A 25,470-nucleotide genomic window follows, 5' to 3' on the forward strand; every position below is an offset into this window, starting at 1 on the left:
GACCTGACCCCCGTCGGGGGGGACGGACACCGGCACGCACAGACCCGACCGCGAACCCCCGCGGCTCGATCGGCGTCTCTGCGCCCCCCCTTGCCGGGCGCTGCAGTACCCGAGTTTCGCCACAGGGCGGCAGCACCGAGGCGCGCCGCGGCACCGCGTTGGGGCGGCCGGGTGCAGTACCGCGCTTTGCCCACAGGACGGCGCCACTGAGACCCGCCGCGGCAGCCCCGGGCGAGCGGTCGTGCCGCGTTTCGCGGGAATCCCGCCAAAAAAAACCCAAAAAACAAACGCGACCAAACAAAAAAGCGCACAGAGAGAGCCGCGGCGCGAAAGCCGCGCCCGCAGGACACGGAACCCGCCGGGGCTCGCCCCGAGCTCCCGCCGAAGCGGCGCCCCGCTCGCCACGCCACCCAGCCCGCCCGCAACCGCGCCTTAGCTCTGCTTGTAACCGTCCCCGCGACCGACGGGGGCTGCGCCGCTCCCGGAGGGGCTGCCGCACCGGGCACGGGCGCTGCGCCGGAGGGAGACGCGGCTCCGGACCGCACGCCTCCCAGCAGCTTCGCCAGCGCGGCCGTAAGGGCTGGGGGGGGGGGAACCGGAACCGAACGCCTCCGTGCCGCGCCGGCCCCTCCCGCTCCCCCCGTTCCAACGGCACGGTCACCCTCGCCGCTGCCGCACTCACCTGCCGCCTCTTTCGCCGCTCCGTGCCCCTCGCGCTCCCCCGCCGTCCCGCCGGGCTCCGCGGGAACCGACAGCCGCCGCGCCCCGGACACGCCCGCGGCGGGAGGTCCCCGGCTGTCGCGTCCTTCCCCTCCGCCCTTCTGCCGCCTCCGGGAAACCTCACGAAGGGCGGCCCTGAGCCGCCCGCCTCCCGATGCCCGGGCGCCGGCCGCAGCGAGCGCTCCGCAGCCGCCCCGACCCCCGTTCCCGTTCGCTCCCGGTCTCCCCCCCCGGCCCGGCACCGAGACACCGCGGACCTATCAGCGCTCGCGGTTTGGGCATGCGCACTAGGGAGACCGCAGATCCCGCCCCTTGCCAGATCCCGGTTGGCTCCCCGGGACACGTCAATCACCTCCCTATCCGCCTATCAGCGCTAGCGGACTGGGCATGCGCACTAGGGAGACCGCAGCACCCGCCCCTTTTCCTCAACCCGGTTGGCTCCCCGGGACACGTCAATCACCTCTCTCGCCGCCTATCAGCGCTCGCGGCTGGGGCATGCGCACTAGGGACACCACTACGCCCGCCTCTTCGGCAACATCATTGGCTGCGGACGGCACGCCAATCAGCATCTCTCCGCCCATCAGCGCTCCCTCTTTGGGGCATGCGCAGTACCCAGCCCTCGACGCCCGCCCCCCGTGCAATCTGATTGGCAGACAGAAAGGCAACTGACGTGCCTAGGCAGCCAACCAGCGCTCCGCTCCTCCAGCCCTCCCGCGCCATCTGATTGGCCCGCTCTGCATCCTCACCCGCCGGCTCGCCGCCCTGCCGGGACCCCCCCCCCCCGCACCCCGCGCCCTCCGGCCGCGCGGCTTGCCGCCGCCGCCGCCGCGTTTAAAAGGCGACAACGAACCGCGCTCCTCTGCTTCACGCGGAAAAGGGGGGCGGCTGGTCACCCGCAGCAGGAAAAACCCTTCTGTCTTGCGTTGCCCTTCGCCCTTACCATTGCACGGCCGTGCGCTCCTCAACGTAAAGCAGCCGCCTGACAGACGCACGCTCAGAACTTGACTAGGCTGGCTGGGGTCTTTGTCTGTCTTACGCACACGGACTTGCACTTCTCTGAGGAAACACGTTCTTTTTTAAGCACAGCCTCCCCTCGGGGAAAAAACGTGCCCGCTCCGAGCTCCCCAACACCAGGGAGCCGCGGGGAAACCAGTGAAAGCCAAGACCCACAGCGGCAACGTCAAGTGCCATTTGGCTTCAATTCTGATCACGCGCTTAAAAGCCTCTCTCGGCCCTACCAGTGACTGCTCCTGTTCTGGAAGGACAAACTGTCTTACCTGAACATCCTAAACTGAAGGCTCCACGGAACAGAACGGGGATTGAGCCACAGGACAACGTGCCGTCCATTTACACTAATGGGGGAAAAAAACCCTAGAATTCAAACCCAAATTTAAAACTGCACGTGTCTTTTCCAAGCAGAAGGAGCCTGTGATTCCACAAAAAAAGAAGGGCAAAGAGCAGGTCAGCTTACCAGAGAAAGACAGGGACAGGGAGCAAGACAAGGAGACACAGAGAGAGGGAGAGAGAGGCAAAAGGGACGGAGAGGCCAAAATGAGCGCTCCACAGCCTCCCCTCCCTCGCCCCGACCCCCGTTTCCCCGTTAACTCCCGGTACCCGCCCCGGGACCCCACGGACGCGTTTGCCAGGGAGGCAGCTGTTCAAACGGGATTGAGACGGCGCGCTCTGATTGGCTGCTTTCCACCCCGCCGCGCCGTCCTCCTATTGGATGCTCCTTCCCGCGCTCCGCGCCCAGGTGCCCGCCTCAGCGTCGGACCTGACTGAGGACTGCGCAAGTTGGGCATGCGCAGTACGGAGACGGCAACGCCCGCCCCTCCGGCAACCTCATTGGCTGCCTACGCACATCAATTGCCATTCTCCCCGCCTATCGGCGCTCCGCCCCTCCAGCCCTCCCGAGCGATCTGATTGGCCCGCTCTGCATCCTCACCCGCCTCGTCTGTCTTCTTCAAGCAAGTTCTGTTTCAAGCACAGCCTCTCCTTGGGGGAAAAAAAATGCCCGCTCCGAGCTCCCAAACACCAGGCAGCCGCGGGGAAACCACTGAAAGCCAAGACCCACAGCGGCAACGTCAAGTGCCATTTGGCTCCAATTCCGATCACGCGCTTAAAAGCCTCTCTCGGCCCTACCCACGACTGCTCCTTCTCTGGAAGGACAAGCTGAACGTCCTAAACCGAAGGAACGCAACTCCACTGGCAGCCAATTTGCCTCTTCTCCGGCTTCCCCGCGGAATATCTTGTAGCGCCCTCCAACTCGCAAACGTTCTTCCCCAGTCCACGGCCCCAGAGACGCGGCATCTCCCGAGCGGCGAGCGGAATCGACCGCGCGGGATTTTCTTCACAGCGCGGAGAAGGCCACGCTGGCTAAAAAGCAGGCCAGAGCACCTGAACCCGTCTGCCGCCCCCGGCCTGCGGCCCAGAGACCGGGAGCGCCCTGCCCGAGGGGCCGCGCGCCCCGCGGCTCCGGCCGGCAGGTCTCTCTCCCCTCCGCCCCCCGGCACCGAGGAGGCGCTGCCGCCGCCTCGGGGTTTTTGTCTGTCTTACGCACACGGACTTGCACCCCTCTGAGGAAACACGCTCTTCTCCCCACCTCTAGTGAAGAGACGTAGGCAGCTTTTTTATTTTTCTTTTTTCTGCCCAGGACTAGCAAAAAGCCAGTAAACTCAACCTTGAGCCCGTGCTGGGAAAGCTGACTGTGTTCCCCTTATCAACTAATTACCTCAGGATGTCCACTTTTTAATAGATTTATGTTTCAGAGTGTGCTGCTATGTTCTGGTCCAACCCTTCCTGTCTTCCCGTCCGTGGCTTGCGAGCACCTCGCAGGGAGAGGGCAGCCGAGGGCGGCACGTCGCTGTGGCTCAGCTTTAAAGGATTCTCCTCAACAGATTCCAGACGGACACTGAATATCTCCATGAATGTAATGTGAGATAGTTTTTTTTTTAAAAATGCTGCTGTTTTATTTTTTTATACAAACTAAAACACCAGAGGTCATTGAATCCTATATTAAATACATAAATTAAAAAATAACCATTCATAAAACTTTACATACAATAAGGATTCTCTTCTACACATTAATACATATAGTACAGATACATGTCCAGTGTTTATCAAAGGGTCATTATGCCAAGTCATTTACAATTCTGTTCTGGAATAGACACACAAAAAAAAGCTGAGAACAAAAAGTACATATAAAAACACACAGGTGCTGATTGGGCAGGGGAAAAGAAAAAAACCCTTTGAATCATCAGCAACTGTGTGGCTGTGTATTGAACCTTGCCCTGGTAAGGAGGAGACCCTGGGCTATCCAGCCCTCATGGGATGCCATGGAATGAAAAGCTCTGGGGCTTCTGAGGATGTTTCCCACTGAGATGAGAGCAGGGAGGTGGAAAACGAAGCACATCTACAAAAAAGACTACATGTTCCTCCAGGCACATCAGCGAGAGAGGACAGAGCTGTGAGCCACACTAGTAATACTGCAAGAAGCCGTAATTCCTTCCCAACTGCCTAAATTCATCTCACCTAGCTGGGCCTTCATCTGAAGTGCTTAAATTGAAAGAATAGTCTTCAAAATCTCCTGGCTTGGCCAGTGGAGACAAAGCAGCAAGTCAGGTTGTGGTCAAACTGACTTGCACTACAGTATGTGGCTCATCCACTGCTCTGGCGGTGTGGGTACCTTGGAGCACCGGCACCCTGCTACCGCCTGGGACGGATGAACGGGAGGAGTCCAGGGCTATACATGCTGTCCTCAAAGGCTGCAATAAATCGATTTTTATTTTGTTGGGAGGTTTTGGGGAGGGGAGGCTGGCTGGAGTGACTAATTTGTAGGAGGATTCTCAATATTTTGCCTCAATGAATGTGAGGAACAGCAGAAAGCCCTAGAAAAACTTCAGGACAGAGAAGAGGGGAGACCCCGGAAAAACAGATCCAAAAACTATGTGCCCATAAGATGTAAAACTAAACCACAAGGCATGTACCAGTTGTGGCAGCTAAACAAGTCTAGATTCAGTTCCCCATACCTAGATTGGAAGTATACTTTCATAAGCTATAGCATCCATTTACTATATACAATAGGGGATTGATATATGCATATATATATAAATATATGTATATATACTATATATAGATGTGTGTATATATATATATACACACACAAACATCAAACTCATTTTGATCTAGCTCACAGCAAAAGGTTTGTATTACTCATATCAGCAAGTGTGTTTTAAGCTTGGTTTATGTTATGCTGCGAGGAATAAAGCAGCTGTTGTTCAGCTCTCTGGAGGGAATACAGCAATATTTCAAAAATTTGCAGACCAAGATAAGCTGTGGATTTTCTACCACCCCCCACCCCACCCTGAGCCCTTGGAAATGGAGCACCTGCATGCAAATGTGTATGTAAGATGGGGGAAGCCAGGCAAAAAAGATAAATGAAATAAGATGTGCACAACCTGGCTCAGAGGATCTAAACGATGAATCCGGCCACAAGACCCGTCAGGTATGTTGTGAAACTACCTATTTCTATCTGTGGCACAAACCGTCCCCACAACTGCCTTAAACAAATGTTTCTAGGCCTCCATATTATTGTAACCAAGGCAGAGGTGGAAGTCATTGCGCTATCACGGAAAATAGATGCCACTCACTCTTCTGCAAGAAGAGCTTAATGTTTTAATTGCTGGCTCTACTGCTTGGGAAAATAGTTTCCAGTCTGTATTTACTCGCAGGACACTGCAGCCAAGTGGTATGAAATGAACTGGTGCTCCAACAGGTGAAAAGAGTGAGAGGGGGAAGAAGGAATTACCAGAGAGGTAATCCCTCTTTTTGTAGCTAACAAGATATTGTACGGTCGCTTAGTGACCTGAAGGTGTCACAGGTGTGAGACGAGTCTCTCAAAGGGCCTGACTCCAGAGCTTCAGGACTGAACTGCCAGCAGCACTCCTGGAAATCGATGTAGGTTTGAGCGAACCTTATCCATGTATTCTTCTTGGGGGGAAAATTAATTTGAACAAAGAGCATGCAACATACCTGTATTCATTTAACACACCTGCCTACAAGACTGTTTTTCAAAAAGTGAAGTAACAAACATACAGCCGGTGCAGAATTCCGTAAATCCCATGACTGAAACAGACTGCTTCAAGAACATGTGGTCATTATGTAGTTTAAATTAATTTTAAGGAGCAGGGAAAAAAAAAATCACTTTCTATTAGCTTCTAACCTTTGATAGAAAGCTTAAAACAATCTCAGGGCATCCAAGAAATGAGGATGTTAGAAGTCTCTGTGGAGAAACAGAGCCCAGCATTGCAACCCAGTTGGGTGAAGGGACATAGATGCCTAAAAGCTATTATGGTCAAACAATACCAGTGAGGGGCAAGCATCCTTGATGCTAGAGTAACTTCATCCCTGCTATGGCTGAGGAACTGCTGTTGACCTGCTGAGCTGCTGTGGCAAGTTACTTCACTGCTTTGTGCCTCAGTTGCTTCAACCGTGAAAGTTAACAAGCAAACAAGGGAGAGACTCTCTGCAAAGCACTTTTAAAGCTCCTGATGGGCAGAATCTGTGTAAGATGTTGGTACATGTGAGCCCTGTTTTGAAGATTTAAGTCATTTCTCAGGCTGTCTATTGGCCCTTAGTTTTCTATTTTGTTATACAGACATCCATTTCTCCCAGTTAAAATTAAGGCTCCACCGTGGAAAACACAGCTCAAACAAGGAGCCTTGCCACAGGAACCTGAAGTCTAAGCAGGCATGACTCCATGTCCAGGGAAATGGAAGCAGAGACACTGAGAAGCGTATTGTCAGGCCTAGCTCACGCAGCACGAGTGAGAAAAGGGAAGACAGGTGCAGCTGGCTGCTTTGCTCCCAGCCAGCACAGGGCCCGCGCCACGTCTGCGCACGGGCGACGCTCCTCTGCCGTCGTTCCTTACTGACAAGGGCCATGGACCTGGTAAGCCGCAGGGAGACCCCAGGACTGGGTTCTGGGCTTTGTGACTGAAGAGGTAAGTAATGCTTTGAAACACAAACTGCTACGTAACTGCAGAAAAATCTAAACAGACTAGCAATACTCTTCTTACTTCTAACAACGATGTATTCACACAGCTTTTCCTTGGTTTTGGTTTGTGTGTCGTTGATCAGTAAGCCAGCTAACAAAATCAATTTGACAGGCCAAACCAAAACAAAACAGTGATCCTCAGTGTACTGTTCAAATACTAAACCCACATATGGTCATTGTTATCTCAACGGCAGTCTTTGAAGAGTATGAAAAGAATCTGACAATAGACGGGCTGTTCTTCATGGAGGGAGGGTGCAGAGAGATAAGGCTACAACTCTGTACGAAATCCTCCTTATGCCAGACACCCTCTTCTTCCCTTCCTTTGTTGAGTAGGGTGGTGCTTTATTATGATCTCAAGTGCAAAACACGGTGCCCTGTCCTGCCTATCCTCCAATAAGCCAGAATGCATTTTTCTTCGCCCCACACTGCAGCTGTCATTTGTTCCTGAGGTTAAAACCAAAGAGGGAGAGGAGGAGTCCCTGCAGTGCAAAAGCAGACAGTTCAAAGCGAACACTTTGTTGTCAGCATCTCTCCACAGCTCGTGTTTCTTTTGCTCCGTTCCTGTTGACTTTTGATCCATTCCTGGGATGACAGCATCACATTTAAACGATCACCCTGCACAGCAGGGATAGACTTTTCTGTTGTAACTTTGGTTCCATGCCCAAGACACACTGACTCGATCAGCTGAAAGTGGTTCCATCCCTTTAAGTTCTTCCTAAGTGATAAAGGTTCACAGTTTTTCTTCCCCTTTTGTAATTTCGACATACAGAATTTCATTAGATGCAGCATATATCATAGCTTTAGACAGAAACTGTCAAGTAACAAATTTTGAGTGATGGCTTTAAAATACAAGGTGGTCGCAGTGTTGGCTACAGGTTCTTCATTTTTATACTTTCAAAAATAGATGTAAACAATGTTCTCTTCATTGGTGCGGTGGAAGCATTTGCCTTTATAAGGACTCATCTGTGTGGTTGGCCACTCTAAAAATAATAATAAAATAAATTAAAAAACAACACCACCACCACCACAATATCTTTATCAGGTAAGTGATAAGTTCCTCTACCTACCTATCCCTGCTAACAAGATGCAGTCAATCAGAAAGTTGAAACGGTCTGTTCTTACAATTATCAGTGGAAAACTTTTCTGGCTGTACGAAAGGCATTTGTGAAAATTCTGGATATTTCACCAAGCCTGTTGATTTGACCCTACAAAGTACAGCCCTCTAGTTCATAGAAGTCCCCAGGGACATCTTTAGGTGGAACAGTTGTGCACCAGTTTCAGTAATTCTTGAACCAAAGCTGCCTCAAATTCACCAGTGACAGGAGACAGGACAGCGGGTGGTACACCTGTGGTGTCAGGGCAACCCCAGAACTTCGGCTGATGCAGCACTGAGGCGAACACAGATTGCTGCTGTTCTGAGGAAGCATTCCCTACCTATGGAATATATTTGTACGTCTCAGGTTTGAAACAAAGGAAAAAAGGGCGTATTTTGTCTTTGTTCCCTCAGCACTCAAGCCTACATGGTAAAATTCACTGCGTACAATATCCAGGCAGACCAGACTTCCTTATGGGATCACAAATAAGTGAATGTATATATTCACAAACACAGAAAAAAAAGTGGATGAGAAAATCTCACATAAACAGGAACTAGAGAGCTGCTGGTGTGGATACTATGTATTGCTCCACATGGTTTCATTCCTGCTTGTCCTTCCTTATCTGAAAAGCACAGCAGTGAGTGCTGTGCTCACTCAGAGGGAGAAAGAGACCAGGCAGTATAATAATCTGTGGTTGCATCACGGTTTGCTCTGATAGTTAAAAGATCAGTAAAGGATAAACTGCAGCAACGCATGAACAAAAACAAAGACTTTTCATCATCAAATGCCTCCCTAAGTACATTTGAAGGATACATTGTGCACTTTTTTGTTTGCTTTATCAAGGGTCTGTTTGTAGCCTCTCATGATCATGTTAACAAAGTTAACTTGCACCCAGTGGAATTAAAGCAATTTTGCAAAGATCCCCGTGATGATATATACCTCAGTACTTCCAAGAACGAGAAATGCTGATGGCACGCTCCCCACCCACGCTCAGCCTTGCTGAGTTACTTCCAGTGTCAAAGTCACCTGCGTAGGCAGGTGGTTTTTCAAGTGAACGGGAAACACAAATCAAAGTTATTCTCTCTGATTCTACATATTGCAGCTTCAGAAAATATGACCTTGCTAAAACCCCTCTCAATCTTGCCAACACCATTCCCAAATTGCTTCTGTCCCTAGATTTCCTTTCAGGTACTGAGGGGTGAGGATCCTGTGGAGGGAGATGGAGGGGGTGAAGACTAGGATCAGGCAGGGGATGAATAGCTAACAGCTGCTTACCATTGCCTTGTTTTTGAGGAACTGCTACAAGACTTCATGCTCTGCATTTATGGAGTGGCTTGCCTTGGTAAAACACTCTACAGATGAGACGCTTGCTGTGATGCTGGGCCTGCTGCAACCATCTTTACAATTTTTTATTTTTTTTTTTTACTTTAAACTTATTACATGATAATTGCTTGTACTGGAGGAGACAGTGCATTATTGCAATCTATCCACCCATTCTATAACAATTTCTATAGACCTTTTAACAGTGTCTCACTTCCTGAGCCAGAAAAATCCTTCCACTTCTCTCAGCAGCTGATGATTCTTCCCTGCCCTCCTTTGTACCTCTCCCACTTCCAGGCACTGAGCTCTGCCTGTTACAACCTCCTGATCCATTTTCTCAGCGTCAGTTCAGAGCCCACCACAGCGCGCATATGGCTGAGATTTATAACAGTTTTGCATCTGCATCACTTTGCAAACATCAGCATTGAATTTCACCTGCAATTCTCTTGGCTATTTGATACTGTGAAATTCTTGTTAGCTTTTAGTTTTAAAATTCTGAATAGCATAGTATCACCAGCAAGTTTTGGCAGTTCACTTACGAGTACGCTGGGCGGTGTTGGACTGACTGCAACTCCCTGTGTCAATTCAGCAGCGTGACTCTCCATTGTGAACTATTACAGATCGACAATGACCTGCTGAATTCTCTAACTCCAGACAGACAAGAACACACCAGGATGAGATCCCCACTCTGTGCAAGAAGTGCTGGATTTGAGGAAATAAATAAAATAGTCTTACCTTTCCAAGAGGCACATTGACATCAAGGCCAAAGAATAAAGGCAAGTGAGAAGAACAAGAATAGAAATAGAAACTGCAGAAAAAAAAAAGAAGATTGCATAAAAACTTAAGGTCATGGCATTGTAATAGTCAGGATTATTTTTGCACTCTGTAGGACAATTAGAATAACTAGGCATTCAGAAAACACTGCATTTCCCTAGTTAATTCTGTAAGCACCACACCACATCCCAGGCTTAGGAAACAGATCCAGTGAATTTTGGTGATGAATTACAATTGGTACCACATTGAAAGCCTGAGGTATAACTGTCACTATGAACCACCATGGTTTGACTGAAGTCACAAAGCTGGATATCAAAAATAGCATGGGTAGTATTTTTAAGTGTGTTAAAAACCAGTGCCTGCAATCCATGCTGGAAATAGCCTGGGAATATGTATATATATATGTACATATACGCATACACACACTTGAGTAATACCAAACTCTAACCATTAAATGTTTAGTAACAATTTTTTTTACGTCTTATTTTAATCATGAATGTGTCGTCTTTTGAGATATGAATTTTTGTGGGTCAAAAGCTCTTTTGAAAATTCACACTAAAGGTCTTCTATTCGAGGTCTCCTTTTGATTGTAGCATAAATTTTGCTTTGCTTTTTTATTTTCATCACAGAGTATAATCTGTTATTTTTCCAAGTTATATATATTAGAAAGAAAGACACTGAGTCTTTGTATCACAAAAATATTGGCAGAAAAGCGGAAAGAATTGTGTGTATCAAGTTTTAAATTATGCCCACTGGTTTCACTTTAGGAACATACATATAAACTAAAAGGACTTATTAACACTACTGCCATTGTACTAATATAGCCATTATTTCATATTATAGTTCACACATGTAGGTTGATATTTACTAATACAAGTACATTGACAAGGCTGCCACAGGAGATGCATCTTACACCAGTCTGGCCTTTCTAGAAAATATATTATGGGTAGCAGTATGCTGTCCCACGCCATGATCTGTTTTCAACAATCCTATCTAACCTGTCTACAAGTCACAAAACTCGGTGTGACAGAGTTGGCCTTATTCACAAAAAAAAAAATGTAGTATATATTTTTAGAGAGGGAGAGGGTATACATACAGATACATACACACATATAGCATATATAAAGAACATGCAAATATAGTTCTTTGACAGTTCAGTTTAAGGGCAAGACTCCAGTACCACATTTATATTGCATAGTCAATTACAAGCTTCAATAAAGAGGACAGCATCAGAACCCTGGTCCCACCAGATAAGGACAGTCTTCAAATCTTCACTCAGCTTCATTCTGTCCTTCCTGCAGGCTAGCCTCACCTGGCCTTTAATGGAAGTATTGCCTGTCTACCAACAGAGCATTTTACAGCCAAATAAAGGCTTCATAATTTGGTTCTGTTCCATTCACCATAATTAAAAGTGTTTCACATTTATTTCCTAAAATGAATGTTGTGGAGGAGACTCTAAGACTAAAGTCTGTATATACTGAAGCACAAACTGAAAAGAAAGCATAGTAGGACAACACCAACAGGTCCAGCTGATTCAGCTGAACGAGAAGTCCATGTAGTTCAAGAGAACTAGGTCGTTACTTTTTTGAAAGTTGATCAGTGTGTTTCAGAAGTGTAACAGAACCAACCTTTTCCTCCAGATCCTTAATTTGTCTCTTCTGGATGTCAGTTTTATCTTCTAAATCTCGAATCCTCTGGAAATTAGAAGAGAAAGCATCTAGACTAAATTATCGGTAAATTTACTCCACTGAACAAGTAACTTCATGTTCCAAGTGCGCGAAGCCCATAAATTAACAAACCCATTTCTTCAGCAGGGATAATCCTGTGTAGTACCATGACTCCATCCACTAACTCTGCCCAACCACAACTTTACTGTATGTACAACTGCTCAAAATATGCTGCGACATATATTCTGTTTCTTATTATCTATTTTATATTAATCCCGAATTACGTAGATGGAAAGCGTAAGATCATAGTTATACTCTTTAGAATTATATCATGATTCATTATGATTTCTCACAGTTTGATGTGTTGAAAGATGATTACAGTGTTGTTATTATTAGATCTGAAATGATAAATGTATACAATACTAAGAAAACATTGATTCTGTGGTGAGCGGGATATATGTAACATGGACAAGGTGTGTTTTTTAAGCAGAGCTAGGTACTGCTTGAAAAATTATGGAACATGAGTTAAACTTTTGACCCCTTGGGAAGAGAGATCCCACAGAATAGGTAACAGAATTACTAAGCATGAAAAATGAGGCCTTGAATCTCGGTATCTTCACTCTGTTTAGTCAGAGTGTAAGAGCTGGCCAGCAAACAGCAGAGATCAAAAGAGGCAAACCAAGAGACACCTGGAGGCCCTGCCACCTCGAAGGCAGGCAGCAACCTTGTGACAGTCTCCCTAATAGTCTTGAGATGAGATGACTAGCTTACGGCAGCTTTCAAACATCACCTCTTCTTTCCTTGCCTGTCAGCCTTTCCCAACCCCATCTGCAACCGAGGCCGGCTAAGAGTTGCTCAAACAGACCGGAGCTGCTGAGGCAGCACTAGTCAGGGCAGCGGCCACAGCTGCAACGCAGCAGCTCCTCACGCTGCAAAGGCCTGGTAAGGAGTGAGGGTGGACCAGTCTCCAGTGTCCAGTTCAAGACGGGTCAGGACTGTGAAAACAATCTTCCTGTCAACTAGAAACCCTAACTACCAGGCAATCTGCTTTCTCTCTTATTCCCAAAAACATCTGAGTAAGTTTTGTTCCACTGCACGGCTGTCACATTAATCAGCATGCTATGACTGTTTGCCATTCTGCTCTGCGGCCTCACAGCTTGCAGAGCAGCAAACATTCGCAGTCTTTGAACGTGAAAGGCAGTACTATATCTTGGTAGTGAAAAGTAGCAACTGCCTGCTTTGCTGGGGGACAGAGCAGAAGTCGCTGGAAAAACACACAGCTCTCCTGTGTAACATGAGCCAGAAGCATTCATACAGTCCCTCCAGTAACTAGGGATGACCATTTTTATTACAAAACTAGATCCATGTGGACAGAATTCTGGCTGAAAGCTTTGGTTCAGAATTTTAAGGCTCAAAATACACCAAAGCAATCCTCCACAAGCTATTATCACACATGTTTGTTTACACAATTTAGGAAAGCTCCCATGACCAGGAGCTTGCCTAAATTTGGCCTCAACTTATGTTCTTATACAGGAAAGCTGAGTAGATACACATGTGCATTGCTCCTTTTTCTTACCTGATGAGCCTGCTGGAGCAGCTCCATCCTCTCCTGAAGAATCTGGCAATCATATTCTCTGCTTTTCCTCAGCATCTGACGTCTCAGCTTTTCTACTGCTGTCCTCAGCTCCTCCTGCTGTTTTTCAGTGAGTAGTTCCCCAAATTTTATCACTGTTTCTTGCTGCAAAGCATTGTACAAGGTGGCTTCAAGCTCCTGGATCCTCTGGTTGATGCAATACCAAAAGCCAATTAGAGATGAAACATTGTTTGAAACACAGTGGAAACTGGGGGGCTGGTGGCAGATTCAGGTGTCTGCATGAGAGGTGGTCTCTGTGCTCAAGCGTGCCAAACTGTGAAAAACAGAACTCATAAAATGGTTCAATGTCTTGACAAAATAATGTGGACTTTTAAGATATTTTAAGATTAATTTTCACTGAAATTCCTCACTTTGACTTTTTTTTTTTTTTAAACAGTTACAGAAATTATTAGGAGTTGGACAGAATTTTCTTATTTTATGACTCTAAAGATGAATTCTTCACCAACTCTAAAATTTTGACCAATTGTGCTAAAAAACAGAAGAAGAAAGATTGAAGGTCACCGTCCAACTACTTTGCTCTTAATCCTGCTAATCAATGAGCGTTCTCATTAATTCGACAAACCAAACATGATGAACTCACACAACCAATTATCAGACATACATATCAGAATTCGATACACCAGTGTTTATAGCAGGATCTTTTGCTTTTTGTGGCATATTGTCGTCTTGCTATGGCATGTACAAAACGGCTAGCATTCCAGAGATGAGTCCCAGTTGGTTGCACTGACTCCAGTTGGACAAAACAACATTAATGATTAACTGACTAAAGAGTCTCAGACTTCAGGAGATCTGCCTCTTTGTGACCTGAAAAAGGTGTTGTGTTAAAGCTGTGCAGATTGCATGCTAGTGCCTTAGAAGAATGGGGAAAAAACAAATTAAAAGTAAGTTACTGATAAAAAAGCAAAAACCTCTCTTCCTAATCCAAGAGGAGTCTGTGTCCTGTCATAGTGCCAATATATGCTGCGGGATTTCCTCTGTACATACCATGTATGCTTGGTCAAGAGCTTGCTTCCTGTAGTCTAATTCTTCCTCCAAATAACCTTTTATTTTGCAAAATTGTTCCTACAATGAAAGATCATTTGGACAGAAAATTGAATCAGTTACTCAAAATACTTTGGGAAGTTTTATTAAATCAACTACAGATATCTGACTCAGGCAGGACTGGGAAACTGGTCTTCAACTGACAATCTGCAGAGTTAATAGTATCTGACTCAGATAAAACAGAATAAAGGCAAAATAGCTAAGGATTGCTTTTGTATGCTAATACATCTGATCTACACAAAACTAAATCCATCATCTCTTTGTTGACTTCAGCGATATCGCTTGGCATTTCTGCAGGGTAATTTAGGGGTTTCTGTGTGCTTTTTCTAAAGATACCTCCTCTGTCATCAGTGACAACTCCTTTTGTGCTTCCTCTTATTTTGGAAGAAGTGTGAAAGTGCAAGGAGATAAACAGGAACTAAACAGGCGTACTCACATTCACATTATTTGGAGGCAGCTGCCGTGCTTTAACTTCTCGGCCTACCTTAAGCTGAATTGACTCAAGTACAAAGCTACCATAGGAACAGAATGTAAACCACTACAGCTATTCAACTTCCACTAACTAGAACTAGGGTAAGGTACTAACTTTACTGGTGCTATAGCAACTTCCATACAGCTGTGAATGTTTTGCATTTAGGATGGTATGGGCTTAAAATGTAACGAAAGAAAAGAGTGCAATAATTCATTAGTTTCCCACATACTGGTATTGAAGAAATGTGATACAACACCTGGTGTTTAGACTGTGAATCTCATGAGACAAAGAGTGCAGTCATTTACATCTCTGAAAATCACTGAGCAACCTTTGAGCTCTCTGTACTTATTAATAAACAGTCATCCTCATGGAAAGAGAAAGTTTTCAAACCTTCACTGTAGCAGTTGCACTTCCCCCCGCTCCCTGAGAACTGATGTGGCAGCTGCATGCACATCCCCTCTCCTTCAATGGGGCAGGTAATGGCTCTTTTGTGAGACCCCCGAGTCCATTGGCCAGGGCTGGGGGAGGAAACGGGCGATGCGGAGAAGCTGAGAATGCCCACAGCCAGATCTGATCAGGCTATAGAACGGAGTGCCCACCGAGGATCCACTTTGTGTGGTCTTCTCAGAGCCAGGGGGTCTGCTGAAGCCAATGAGCCCTCCCCTTAGAGTGGGACGCCGTCTAAGGAAACTTCCCGGGACTGGAAGCGCCCCACCTCCTCGTTTGGGTGAGCGATCATCTATGTCCTAGCCGCATCAGGCAAGTGTAATTCCTTGCCGAACTCAGGTGAGTGTAGTATCCTGAAGTCAGAGAGCTCTGGCTTTGTTTTTTGTGAGTGTGAGCATGCACACTGTGGATCATCATTATTCTAATTTGCTGCACCCCAACAATTTCCTCAATTGATATCCCAACCTGTATTTTATGTTACCAGAGTGCTACCTAATTGTATAAACCCTCCTTCTAGTCAGTTGATTTGCCGTACTCTTCCGGCCAGAATAAAAGCTGTTTTGGACCTTGTTGTCTGCCTAAAACTAACTCGGGGGTGTCTCCGTGACATTCACTATTCTGTTTCTATGTTACTCTGCCGTTGCATATGAACTAGACTAGTAACAATTGTATGGATTCACCAATAATCAGAGAAAGCCTACATACTTAATTTGCAAAAAGACCTTTCTCGTTATCTTTTGGCACATCAAGTAAATATGACACACTCAGGGCCTTGCCCCTAAAACGTGTTAAGGAAAGTTTGCTTACCATATCACTTTCCAGCTCCATCATCTTCTGATGCAGAGCGGCTTCAGCTCCCTCAATCTGCTGGATCCACTGGAGGGAAGACAACGAGAGCTGTAACCTTCTATGTTTTCTAGGCACATGGATAGTGGCAAGTGGGATATCTACAGCCTCTTGTTAGTCTATTTTTAGTAACCTGTTGCTAGTTCTGGGCCCATCCTGAGGCTGCTCTCCTGTGGCAGGGGCATCCACAATGTCAGTAGCGCTTGACAGAGAAGCAGCAAGAGGATCACCATTACTAGATCACTGGAAGATGGAAGAGCACACTTCTTTGGACGGACAGGGCACCCATTTCAGCCCAGGGATAAGGGCCTGCGATGGAGCTCTAGCATCTTAAAAACAGATTAGCTGGGTAGGTGACAATTCCCTTTGCACAGGAGGAATTGTTGAGTAGAATCCTTGGAAGATCCTATGTTGCCAAAATTGTGTGCTGTATTTGAGCCACGGAAAGCAATTTTAGCCAACTCTGACTTTCTTTTTCATTTCCTAAACAAGGAACTTAGATACATACTTCCAGTGGAAGTTTTTCATACAGATCCCTTCAGAAGCTCTGGAAATCTCAAGACTAGAAATCCCATGCTATAACTAATTATGGCTTAAAAGTCTGATGGTTTCTTATTCTATTTATAATTGTAAGTTTCATTTGACATGCTTTTTGTATCTGCAGTTTTTTTGACCTCATAGCTTGGGCCAGCCAAGTTTGACACTTTTGCTGCTTCAGTAAGGTATTTGGGACTGTGCTGGCACACTTTACTTTATCTGGGGAATCACTTCCTAGACTAGAAAGTTTGACAATATTGACAGGAACAGAGCAGAAAATTTCCAGTGTTAGATGAGGCCTTAGACAACACATGAGAAAAAGCAAGCACACAATTTACCTTTTCTGCCAAGGACAAAACAGTGGAAGCCTGAATTATGGCTACTTGTTCTTCATTTCTTAAATTCTGTCAAGAGGAAGAGGGAAGAAGAAAATTGGCAGCAGTTTCCTGTATGAATAGAGACAATCAAGGCTACAGGCTACATCTACAGTTTTAAGGGGATCTCTGTAGTACTGGGTATCCTATTCCCATTGAAACATTCAGAGTCTGTTAATCTATCAAAAAGAACACTGCTTTTGCCTTTCTGCACGATACAGACTAACTATATGTTTTAATTCCATTGCGTCTTATGAGAAATGTAAATTAAAATTAGACCCATTTGTGTCTTCATGCTAGTTTTACAAAGCTTGATTTCCATTAAAACTTTTGTAAAAATAATGCTGATTTACACCAGCACATGAATAGACAACCATGATCCTTTATTTTTATGTCCTATACACTTTCTTAAAACATACCTGATGTTGACCAGAGATACAGGATGATCTCTTTTACATGGATGACAAGAGCAGGCAGGAATGCCCACGCAGAAAGCCACAAGGGATTTGATAGTTCTTGCCTACTTGTGAAACTGTTTGCAGAGGAATCCTAGTACTGATGAAGATGTGGCTGGCTCACAGTGCCAAACAAGTTAATGTGCTTTCCTGAATGACTGCAGTGCAGTCAGGCCCAGTTCCAAGTATCAGTGGACTCTGGACATTCTTCGCAGTCTGCTAAACCAGATGTTAAAGCTACTACCTTATTACTAGTTCTCTTACAAATCCTTAATTTATGGAAATAAATACTCCTTAAATGAATTCTTCTGATATTACATAATTTAACAAGTATCTTAGAAAACAGTTGTGATAATTACAGATTTCACTTACACCGCTGTACAAAGTGCAGCTTGTAAATGGAAAATATCTCCCACTTTAACTTACCCCATTATCACCTAGGATATCTAACTGCTTTATGAGGTCTGGGATGCTGACATCCTGCAAAAAGAGAATAAGGTAAAGGCATGGTATGCACATTTTATCACGACTGCAATATTCATAATTCTTACAAACAATGTTGAAACCAACCACTTCATTATATTCCACAGAGATGCATCTTATACTGATTTCAGTTGCCTTCGAGCCAGGTTTTATCATTATGGCAAAAATTACGAGTCCACTTCAATTATGTAAGTCATCACACACTCTTGCATTTTGATTGCATTTAAATGCTAAAAGTTTAGTGGCGTTATTAGCAGAGATTAATGTAACGGGTTATATGGGCAGCATCTGCCACTGCTGTAGCTAGAAGTGCTACCTTATAAAACAGACCTACCTTAACCCCTTCCTTCATGCAGTAGATTTGTAGAGCACTCACACCATCTGAGAATGGATGAATCTGGAGATTAAATGGCGGAGACCGTCTCTCCCTTTCCTGAAAATAAATTGAAAAAATGCCAGAGAACGTATGAGAATGAAGGGGAATCACACAGAACTCATTGAATGCCATAGCTGCTGTTTATACCATCCTTCACAAAGCCAAGCTGTTCATTTTACAAGTCAAAGGAAGAAACATTTAGACCTAGTCTGAAAAACAGTGTGCCAAATGGGATAGGGTCCTAAACCCGAGCTAAATATTTTACAGGAGATTATTTATTTGATGAATTATGTCAATTTGCAAATTGTTTGTGGAAAGGCTGTCACCTCGCTAAAACTCAAGTGATTTGCTTAATGAAGTGTTGAACAGCTATATATCGTTGTAAATACTCCCTTTAGAAACAGGTATTTGACTTAACACTGTTAGGATACTCAGATTACACATTTGCTCATCCTGGTATGTTGTATGTTCTAATATCTGTGGAAAGCAGTAAGTTCAAAAAAGTTGATTAACTTAGCTATACACCTTCACTGCATAAAACCTACAAATATTTGTCCAGTTTTAAAGGACCAAACACAAAAGTAAAAATTTGAAGATGTTACTTTTCATCCCTTTCAGGTATTCAGGGAAGCACAGAAGTGACGATGAAATTTCATGTTCAAATAAATTTTTGGTTTATGAACACGTAATTCACTTGATCATCCAGTTCCATGTCATATGGAAACACAGGTGTCAGGGAAAACTGTGGAAAAGTTGTATAAATAGGGGACAAATCTGCCACAGCACTGATTCACGAGGGCCAGGAAAGCCTCTGTGTTACCTACAAGCTCTGAATGGCAAGTACATAATGCCTTGGACAGCAAACAAAAAGAACAACTGAGAAATAAACCAGTTTATACTGGAGAAAAGACCAGGTAGAAGTTTTTGTCAGTTGATGCTCATCACGAGAATCTGTAACTAGGGATAGTCTGAGAAGAGGGAGATTGAAGTCCAACCCAGTCCCCTGGCTGCCTGTAGAGGCTTCTGGAGCTCCTCCATCAACCTCCAGTGCCATCTGAGGGACCTTTCTCACCTAACACAGGTCATGAGGAGAGCTGCTCAACAGGGACTGTGTCCAGTGCCTGCAAAAGTGACAGTGCTTGCAAGTGGGTAGACAGGCTGTCGCTATTCATTGTGCTAGGGCCTCCGGACACAAATTAGGACAGCTCCAGGCTAAGCACTATACACACACAGGCAGGCACTGTTGGCTTTTCATGCATGCCAGCATTGGCAAAAATGATGATAAAGGCTGTAAGAGCAAGACCACATTCACCTGCATAAAATATCTCTTATCCCCATCACAGTGACAGGAAGCTGAAGTACAGGTGGATTAAATCTAAACGTGCCTCAGGGATCAACAGCAGAGAAACCATTCCAAAGCCTTCTCCAGGGAGCCCATGCTCCTCGGGCACCTTGGCTCTGTACCAAGCTGTCAGGGATCGGCTCAAGGAGCATGGACATGAGTCCACCAAGCAACTGTACGAGCAGAGCCCATTGTAGTTGACATAAGTAGGCCTTAGTTAGCTTTTCTATTAGGCCGTGGGAAAGGGGGGGAATGGAAAAGTACTGACTAAGGCAGGGTCAGGATATCCTTGAAGAGATAAGAGTCAGAAGAATGCGGGATGCGCATAGCTAGCTAAACCCAAGTAGGTGGAGTAAGTAAATGTAACCTTTTAGTGCTTAGCCTATTAGATAGAGACAAGTATGCATAATTATGGTATTTGGTATAAATACACGCTATCTCGGGCAATAAAGTTGAATCATGCTTTATCACTCACACTGAGTCGGCCTGCATGTTCCCCTCAGCCGCGTACTCGCACCAAGCCACCCTGGGGTACTCACAACCCAGGAGCAGCACCGGCACCGCCGGCCCCAGCACAGTCCAGCCCGGTGGCCCTGCGGATCCACAGACGTCCCCAGCAGAGCCCGAGTGCCCCGCAGCTGCTACAAGCCCGGTATCAGCTCGCTCTGCCACAGGAGCTGACAGGCACGTTTCTCCTCTGAAGAGGGTGCTCTAACCACCCAGTACAGACTGGTGTGGGTAGGACAGTCCCCCTCTCCTCTCACAGCCAGCTCCCCACAGACAAACTAATTCAAGATTTGTTTGGTCAAGGGGGTTGAGGTACAACCCTTCCACCCCCACAGGTACCGTACTGGAAGACAACAGCCCTGGGTCTGACACTTTCTATTACAACTGCTTATGCAATTTCATTGATCACTGCTGAATTAAACTTCATGCATTTCCAGTCCTTCAAGCACGGGGCTAGAGGGGAAAAAAACAAAGCCAGTGCAGTTTAAAGATTAGCAGTAAGACTATCACAGGGGGAAACAGGGCTTCGAAGACCCTGAAGAGGGAATTGTACCTGCTTTATCTGACTTCTTAGAAGAACACTCTGCTCTTCGGCTATTACAGATAAAAGTACACTCAACATTTCTTTCTCTTCCAAGACCTGCTCGGGTTCATGAAAAACAACAAAAAGCAGACACACACACCCCCCCCCCCCACAAAAAAACCCTAACAAAATCGAAACCCACCACACCCAAACCTGGATGCCTGTTCTCAGGAGCCATCTTAGCTGTGAACCAGGATGCAGCCCCGAGAAAAGCACATGACGATGGGGTTTAAGCCTTGCTTATTTGGTTGATCTGCACATAATAAATTTCTGTTGATTTTAGAAGACTCCATGCCAGCAAGAAGAACAAAGCATGTTGACAAAAGACCGCTCCAAAGTACTAGAAAAAAACATATCTGCAGGTGTAGTAACTAAGAACCATGCTGATATAAATCAGCTAAGCTTATCTATGCGCTCTGGACACCTAGCTCAGAGAGATATGAACCAGTCAAGCACGGAGCTTACTGTTTCCAGGATATTACAGCTGACAGCCTTCAGCTTGCAATTAGAAGTGCTGGGCCTGATCTGCTACTCTGTTCTAAGACTACAATGCTGGTGTAAACACTTGATTAGAGTTGGTGTCCAGTACAAGTGCACTAGTTTAGTTTGGTACAGCTCTACTGTAACGAGCTCATCCATCACCTCAAGCTCCAGGTTGCGGAACTCCAGCAGCTCATTCTGGTCTCGGGCATCCTGCAGCTCCTGTTGCAGACGGTTGTTTTCTGCTTCCAGTTTCTCTATCTAATAAAAACATGTAAATTCAGAATCTGTGTGACTGCTACAATAAACATCGAATATTTGGTGAGTAGTAGTCGAGGTAGCATAGGCATCACAATGTCCCAATTATAGAGGTGATTCGCTGCTTGCTGTTTTACCTCAGTGAATCTTTAGTTTACAAGTGAACTTCTGCTCATCAACTTCCTAAACATCATAACACGCTTAGGCTGGAGGTCTTCCTAAAAGAATCCAATCCTTGTGAAGATCAGAGGGGAAGTTAACTCTACAGAAGTGTCAGATTAGTGATTAGATTCATCAGTGTTAGCTACTAAACACACTGCTGTCATGGTACAGTACCGGAAGAGATTGTCTGGGGAAGGATGTGGAGACATCATTGTTGGAGGACTCTGGGAAGTGGTTGGATAAACGTCTGTCAGGAATGACACACAAACAGCTGCACCTGCCTTGGAGAAGAACTTGGGCTAGATCAGATTCTCGGTGTGCAGTACATGAAGCACAGATGACATGCAGGGAGAGCTGTCTTTGTGGAGGCAGTTTTACCCAAGCAGTCAACCCACAAGCAAGAGTTTCTGTGAACTGCATGGACAGCATCACCACACAAGTAGTTCTGTCAATTAGCAGATAAGATTTAAATACCACCCACTGGCCAGAATCATATAATGGTTTGGGTTGGAAGGGACCTTAAAGATCATCTAGTCCAAACTCCCTGCCATGGGCAGGCACACTTTCTACTACACCAGGTTGCTCAAAGCCCCATCCACCTTGGCCTTGAACACTTCCAGGGATGGGGCACTCAGAGCTGCTCCGGGCAGCCTGTTCCAGAGCCTCACCACCTTCATGATGAAGAATTTCTTCCTTATATCTGATCTAAATTTCTCCTCTTTCAATTTAAAGCCATTACCCCTTGTCCTATCACTACAGGCCCTTGTAAAAAGCCCTTCCCCATCTTTCTTGCAGGCCCCCTTTAGGTACTGGGAGTTGCTCTTAGGTCTCCCCAGAGTCTTTTCTTCTACCAGGCTGCACAACCCCAACTCTCAGCCTGTCTCCACAGCAGAGGTGCTCCAGCCTCTGAGCATCTTCATGGCTTGCTCTGGACTCTCTCCAGCAAGTCCATGTCCCTCTTATCTTGGAGGCCACAGAGTTGAGTGCAGCTATAATTGTCTATGCCTTGCTTGTTGTGGACAACTCCAGCACTAGCTCCTCAGCCTGCTCTCTTCTGCAAGTCTCCAGCCAGTGCCAGGATGTGTATTTTGCAGTTGGGTTGTCTGAGTAGAGCCCAGAAAAGGACAGTGAGGGAACACAGTAAAACTGAGGTCAAGTCCTCATGGCTCAGTTTGTCTGGATGGGAAAAGATGGCACAGGGATGGAGACTTACTAGGTGTGTTTATGGAAGAGGAGAAATCCAGGCTAAGAAACCTCATCTGGGGAGGTGAAAGACGGCAGGAGAGCTGATGCTGGGAATTACGGCCTCTTGCTGATGCAGTCATATGTACGGCCGCTGCTGTTACTCTTGGTGATATGCTAGCAATGTTGAGGTATCCCTGCGTTCCATGATTAAAAATGTATACATACATGCAAACATAAACATACACACACAAAGAGGTGATATTCTTAAATGTACCAAGGGACTGAGCAGTACCAGTGCCACTGGACCTAGATATGACTTTAAGCCCTTAAAAATATACAGAATGCACAGGGACTAGCAGTATGAAAGGGTCCTGGTGTTAAAGGGTAACTGCCTTTCTGCTGCTGTTTCACACCCAGAAGCGAAGACAGTGCATCCTGCCAGCGCAGCAGCAGTAGCCTCTTCAGGGCAATGCTACTGGAACACAAAGGTCTGTGCCTCAGAGCCAGAATGACGAATAGAGCTCCCAGCTCTCAGGCTGGAGCTCACCAGCAGTTGGTGCATCAGCAACTGCCAGCAGCTTAAGCTGCTTAAGCAGAACTGTATAGGGTTTGTCCCTCCAACTGTTATCCTGTCCATATTAAACTATGCTGTTCTATCCTTATCCAACATATATAATCACCAGATTTCACATCCAAAATGTGTATTGTAGGATCCAGATTACCATTCAGAATGAGCACACAAAAGTTGGGAACATACCTTGTCTAAAAGCTCTTGGTTCCTCTTAATAAAAAGCTGTTTGTCTTCCACCCAGTGTGAGTCCTGTTGGATGAAACAGTCCTATTACAGAATAATCACACTCCATGAGGTTGGGCACGCATTACTGAAAACTAGAGCCACAATATTCAGGCTTTAAAACCCTACAGGAACGAACTGTCATTTACAGAATAACACCATATTAGTCTACCAAGCTGCAGCGAGGCTTCTGAGCATGACAGGCTTGCCTGCTTACTGAACAGTGACATTCCGTCTCATGGAAGTCTATACTGAAATTGTGCCGGGTATTCTGTAAGTGGAACAGGTACTGAAATTGTGCTGGGTATTCTGTAAGTGGAGCAGGTAAAATCCAAAATAGGAAAAGAAAATACACAAGAAGTGCTCACCTGCCCTTTCTGTGCCAAAGTTTTCTCCAGATCTTCTATTTTGGCTTTATATCTCTGGACTTCAGCTTGGAGCTGCTCCTGAGCCTGTTGAAGTCAAGCACAGCATTAAACAGTAACACTAACAGCAACGTGAGTAGTATTAAAAGAAAACCAGACACAGCAGAGTCTGGATTTATGCTGTTCCTTCCGCTGACTAAGTAACCAGCAATTTTTTGTGCCACCCCTCAGACTGGCATGCAAAAGGGAACAAAGTAGTATACCAGCCCCTCCCCACCCTAGCCAAACCAATACTGGGTATTGCATTGGAGTAGCAAAACAGAAACTCGGGTATTTGGAATGACAAGCTTTGCTCAAAGATCCTAGCAAGTGGCAGCCTCTGAATTGAAGGAAAGTGCTTAGTAGATGGGAGTGGCAAAAAGCTAGTGGAAACAAGGAGTTATAACTGCCCGGGGTATCGTGAAGAGCTGACTCAACAAAGCGCTAAAAAATCTGGTGTGATCTCCCAGCTGACATGGCTCTGAGCAGGAGTTTGGGCTGGAGACTGCCTGAGGTCTCTTCCGGCCTGAATGGGTCTATGATTTTATTAGAGGGACAACATTTTTCACCTCGGCAGGTTTACTGTAGTCTGCATCACATTCAAATTTGAATATTACTTGCATTTCCCTGTAAGAAACATTCAGGTGAATATTCCTAAAGTCAGTGCAATGTGTCTTTGTGAAAACCCACAGATCTCCATTTACCTCTAAAATCCAACCACTTCAGAGAAAACCTTTGCGATTCTGTGCTAAACTGCAGAACTGTTTTAGCATGCCTGCAGAGTTTTCAGGTTCAGGCGGAGGACAGCCCCTTGTAAATGGAGTGACTGTGTCCATTCTTGTCACTCTCTTTAAACGTACTCAGCAAATGAGTGAAACCGACATCTCTCAGTTGTATGTATGTTATATGTAACTGTTCCCTTGTATGTCACTTTGGGGGGATTGTATATCCTGATAGCAATGAAATGCTTTTACTCTTACACAAATACTGACCTTGGCTTCTCTTTCAGCATCTATGATGCCCCCTGTCTGCTCCTGCAGCAGTGCATACGCTCTCTGCAAGGCCTGGTACTCCTTTGTCAGCTGTCGAAACCGCAGCTCTGATTCTTCCGCTGCTAAACCCTGAAGGATCGGAAAGGACATATCTAAGCACCCAGGCAGTCGAGCACTGCTACAGCAAAGAATGCAAGGGTGATCTGTTAAGCACAATAGCTGGTTTACAAGTCTTGATTCAAATGATTTTTTTTTGTGAGCTTGCTGTGACATGAAGTAGTAAGAACGCAGAAGTTATACAGCGTTTATGTCTTCAAGCTAAAATAAATGTGATAGCTTTATTTTCGTGAAGGTGGAGAGGAAACAAAATCATTTCAGATTCCATTGAAGTCATAGCTGTAGACTTTATGGACCGGATTTTGAAGAACCACTTAACATTCCAGTATATCG

At 45.7% G+C, this 25,470-nt stretch overlaps 1 protein-coding gene across 16 annotated transcripts in view; it reads right to left on the reverse strand.

Annotated features, from left to right (window-relative positions):
• Positions 1-25,470, reverse strand: part of JAKMIP2 (janus kinase and microtubule interacting protein 2) — a 64,018-nt gene that overhangs the window by 11,997 nt on the left and 26,551 nt on the right. For 14 of the 16 annotated variants that reach the window (XM_065029324.1, XM_065029327.1, XM_065029322.1 and 11 more), the window contains exons 10-22: positions 25,021-25,149; positions 23,993-24,076; positions 23,589-23,651; positions 21,389-21,487; positions 18,273-18,371; positions 17,882-17,935; positions 16,965-17,030; positions 16,051-16,119; positions 14,268-14,345; positions 13,206-13,409; positions 11,591-11,656; positions 9,924-9,996; positions 683-7,754 (exon numbers count right to left, since the gene is read on the reverse strand). In XM_065029324.1, coding sequence (XP_064885396.1) covers positions 9,946-9,996; positions 11,591-11,656; positions 13,206-13,409; positions 14,268-14,345; positions 16,051-16,119; positions 16,965-17,030; positions 17,882-17,935; positions 18,273-18,371; positions 21,389-21,487; positions 23,589-23,651; positions 23,993-24,076; positions 25,021-25,149 — 1,062 coding nt within the window. In that variant the 3' untranslated portion in view covers positions 683-7,754; positions 9,924-9,945. Of the gene's footprint in view, positions 1-682; positions 7,755-9,923; positions 9,997-11,590; positions 11,657-13,205; positions 13,537-14,267; positions 14,346-16,050; positions 16,120-16,964; positions 17,031-17,881; positions 17,936-18,272; positions 18,372-21,388; positions 21,488-23,588; positions 23,652-23,992; positions 24,077-25,020; positions 25,150-25,470 lie in introns of those variants that run through there. The other 2 variants (XM_065029336.1, XM_065029337.1) reach the window with 2 other exon arrangements.

Source organism: Columba livia, chromosome 14 (genome assembly GCF_036013475.1).
Source record: "Columba livia isolate bColLiv1 breed racing homer chromosome 14, bColLiv1.pat.W.v2, whole genome shotgun sequence".
Taxonomy (NCBI): Eukaryota; Metazoa; Chordata; class Aves; order Columbiformes; family Columbidae; genus Columba; species Columba livia.